The sequence below is a fragment of the Pinus tabuliformis genome, chromosome 5_1, assembly GCF_031772625.1.
Source record: "Pinus tabuliformis cultivar Carrire ecotype Pingquan chromosome 5_1, CPIR1, whole genome shotgun sequence".
NCBI lineage: Eukaryota > Viridiplantae > Streptophyta > Pinopsida > Pinales > Pinaceae > Pinus > Pinus tabuliformis.
In genome coordinates this window covers 341,940,730-341,943,682 of record NC_142305.1, presented here as the reverse complement: position 1 = coordinate 341,943,682, position 2,953 = coordinate 341,940,730, and the positions used below count along the sequence as shown (strand labels likewise).

Below are 2,953 nucleotides of genomic sequence, written 5' to 3'. Positions count from 1 at the left end.
TTACCAAATTTGAATATATGATTAACGAGGAGAGTAATCTGGGTAAAGCAGAGATACATTAATTGATTGATTTTCATTCCTCTAAAAATACAGCGGAGAGAAGTTAGACGCAGAAGACAATAGAACAATTTCAGTGATAGCAAGATAATTAATTACAATGCATTTACCAAAACCAATTTGCTTGATCACTCTATCTTGACAATGAGTCTCTAGAAGTCACAAATATCTGCCGCAGACAATAATGATAACCTAACAATGAAGGAAAATAACATTTTTGCAACGAAGAAATATGTCCTCATACAATATATCACCGTCCCAGATTAGCGCAGCAATGAGACGACCGATCTTTTAACTTCGCTTTAAAGGCTAAAAACCTAATACAGGCCTTCCACGTAGATGAGAAGTTAATATGCAAACTATGTTCTGCAGCAACGATAAGAAGCAGGCGACAACCTGGGGATCGCTAATTCAACTCTAAGAAACCCTCGGAATAATAACCCTTAAAATCGCCTGTCAACAACTAAATATTAGTGTATGGCCTCGGGTTCGTGACTACTACGTTACAGATGGACATTTTAGTCAGCATAGCTTATATTTGTAGTCCTTCAAATGTCTGGCCGAATTGCCAATTTGCAGGAGCGACGTTATAGGAAGTGACAGTCCTGGCATCGCTGGTGGTGACTCGGAAAGAAAGACTCTGCCCATTCAAATAGGAGTTGCTTTGCCAATTCTGTCCCCAGTTGCGTGACATTTCCTGCCAGCCAGTGTTGGAACCTTTAATGGAAACCGCCTCCACGTCCCCTGCATCTGCTACGTTGGTGATGAGCACCAAGTTGAAGTAGGAGTGCCCATTGATTGTGAATCGAACTCCTCCTTTCCTCACACATGGTACTCTGCATACATACATATAAGTCTTTCAAATATGTTTAAATCCAAATTACCACCAAGTGAGAATAGTTTTTCAGGATTGAAGAAGACGAATACAGAGTTGAAGTACTAACTAAGAGTAATAATTAACTACCTTCGGAACATTATGGGAACAATGCCACCTTTGTAAATGGCAATCTGTAGAAAAGCAGGTTGAGCCATGTCGAAATGTTGGAGAGGTGGATTGCACCATCCTCCATTATCATTGGGAAGTGCATAGTTCGGTGGGCAAAAGTTCGTAGCCGTAACGGTGACAGTGCCACGTAAACACCACTGAGGGTCGGACTCGTGGTTGCATTTCATTTCGTAGCAGGCACCGCAAGTAAGTCCGTTGTTGAAAAGTACGGTGCTCAGAGCAGCGGTAGTTGTCCCGTACCCTTGGCTATACAAATTACCGTAGCCGCATGCACCTCCTGTGAAATAAAAAAGAATTTAATTACTTAGAAAACATAGGGTATTAAGCCGAGCCTTTAACTCTGAGACTGCAAAACCAACAACTTCAATGGAAAATTTATGTCTTTCTAACTAATTCCGCCTATACTTTCACTCGACTAGTGTTTTGCCCCACCGTGGACTTACCCATTGTGCCCGAAGCATCGCTGCCACCGTAAAATGTAGCATGCGCGGGTTGCCAACTGCTATCTATTGCATAAGCTGCACCAGCTATCCAGCAGAAACAAAGCACTGAGGCCAGTTGTACAAGCGCCATTTCACTGCAGATAATTCAAAATTTAGAACGCAACGAGAGCCATAAACATTATAAGAATAATAAGCCTAGTCTCACAGCGAAGTGTATAAAGAAAGAGCACCGAAAGCAATGATCGCTCAGTGATATGTAGACTTCACCTGAATTTAATATCTAACATGAAAACCAACTAGTAAAGAAATCAGAATTGTTATCTGAATTGATACTTGAGTGTAAAGAGATCTCCAAATATATAGAATCGAGAGATGGAGGAGGCTTATCATTTCTTCCAAAAATGTCAATTTCCATCGGGCCGTAACTACCAGAATATGTGGACATTAATAAGGCTTTGGCCGGTATAGATCATGGCCTTCACATCCAACGGACTTTCAAGCGATCGGTGGCGCTATTTGTTTCTTGCGATGGAACCATCTGCACATGGGATGTCGAAAATCTACCAAATTTTGCGATAATGAAGGTGGTCCGTCGGGTCTGTCCATTCTCTAAACGATTCCAGCAGTTGCCCGGGCTATTTCAAGTTACGTTTTCGCTCCCACATGTTATGTTTTTTAAATCGTTCTTCAAACTTGTTTTCCGAGATGGTGCATCGACAATGATACACATGTGCTTCTTGGTATCTATGCTTTAAATTGTGAGTAATTGTTTTATAAATTAAATAGATCGTCAAAAGGTAGGAGGCAGACATTTGAATAAAACAAAAAAGGAAGGCATTTGCTTATTTCCAAGGGACGGAAATCGCAAATGCAGAGCTTTTTAGATAAGAGCTACTCACGCTCAACAGTTTTGACGGTCCTCAATGGTCGACCAGACGTACGGCAGGATAAGGAGGGCGTGGTGTTTATTTTCCTCATTCTATCCTTTCTTTTGAAGGTCCTCCATGCTGGACCAAATGTGAAAAACGTTGTTAACTTTTATTGCTAGTTTATTTTTAAGATTGATGAGCTGCCCCACGAAGAGGTCGTGATGTTTACATTTCTTGTTAAGTTTCCTTTTCAAAGGTCCATGGCGAGTTGATGACTCACGAAATATCCCCATCCCTATTTACACGCGGCTGTGACCATAGAAGGGAAGGAAATCGTAAATGCAGAGCATACGGGTAAGAGCCAGTCACATTCAACAGTTTTAACGGTCCTCAATGGCCGACCAGAACTACGGCCGGATAAGGAGGGCGTGGTGTTTATTTTTCTGATTTTTTTCTTCTGAAGGTGCTCTATGCAGCAGGAGGAACGGTCCTGTTAACTTTTATTGCTAGTTTCTTTTTAAGATTGATATGCGGCGTCGCGAAGAGGTCGTGGTGTTTACATTTCCTGTTAAGTTTCA

At 41.5% G+C, this 2,953-nt stretch overlaps 1 protein-coding gene across 1 annotated transcript; it reads right to left on the bottom strand.

Moving 5' to 3' along the window:
- Window positions 1-543: 543 nt before the first annotated feature.
- On the bottom strand, window positions 544-1,636 carry LOC149164850 (expansin-A2-like). Its single transcript, XM_089431010.1, has 3 exons — window positions 1,507-1,636; window positions 1,022-1,340; window positions 544-893 (listed from the first exon to the last, which is right to left on the bottom strand). The coding sequence occupies exons 1-3, from the start codon at window positions 1,634-1,636 to the stop codon at window positions 590-592; spliced, it is 753 nt and encodes a 250-aa protein (XP_089287136.1). The 3' UTR covers window positions 544-589.
- Window positions 1,637-2,953: the final 1,317 nt, after the last annotated feature.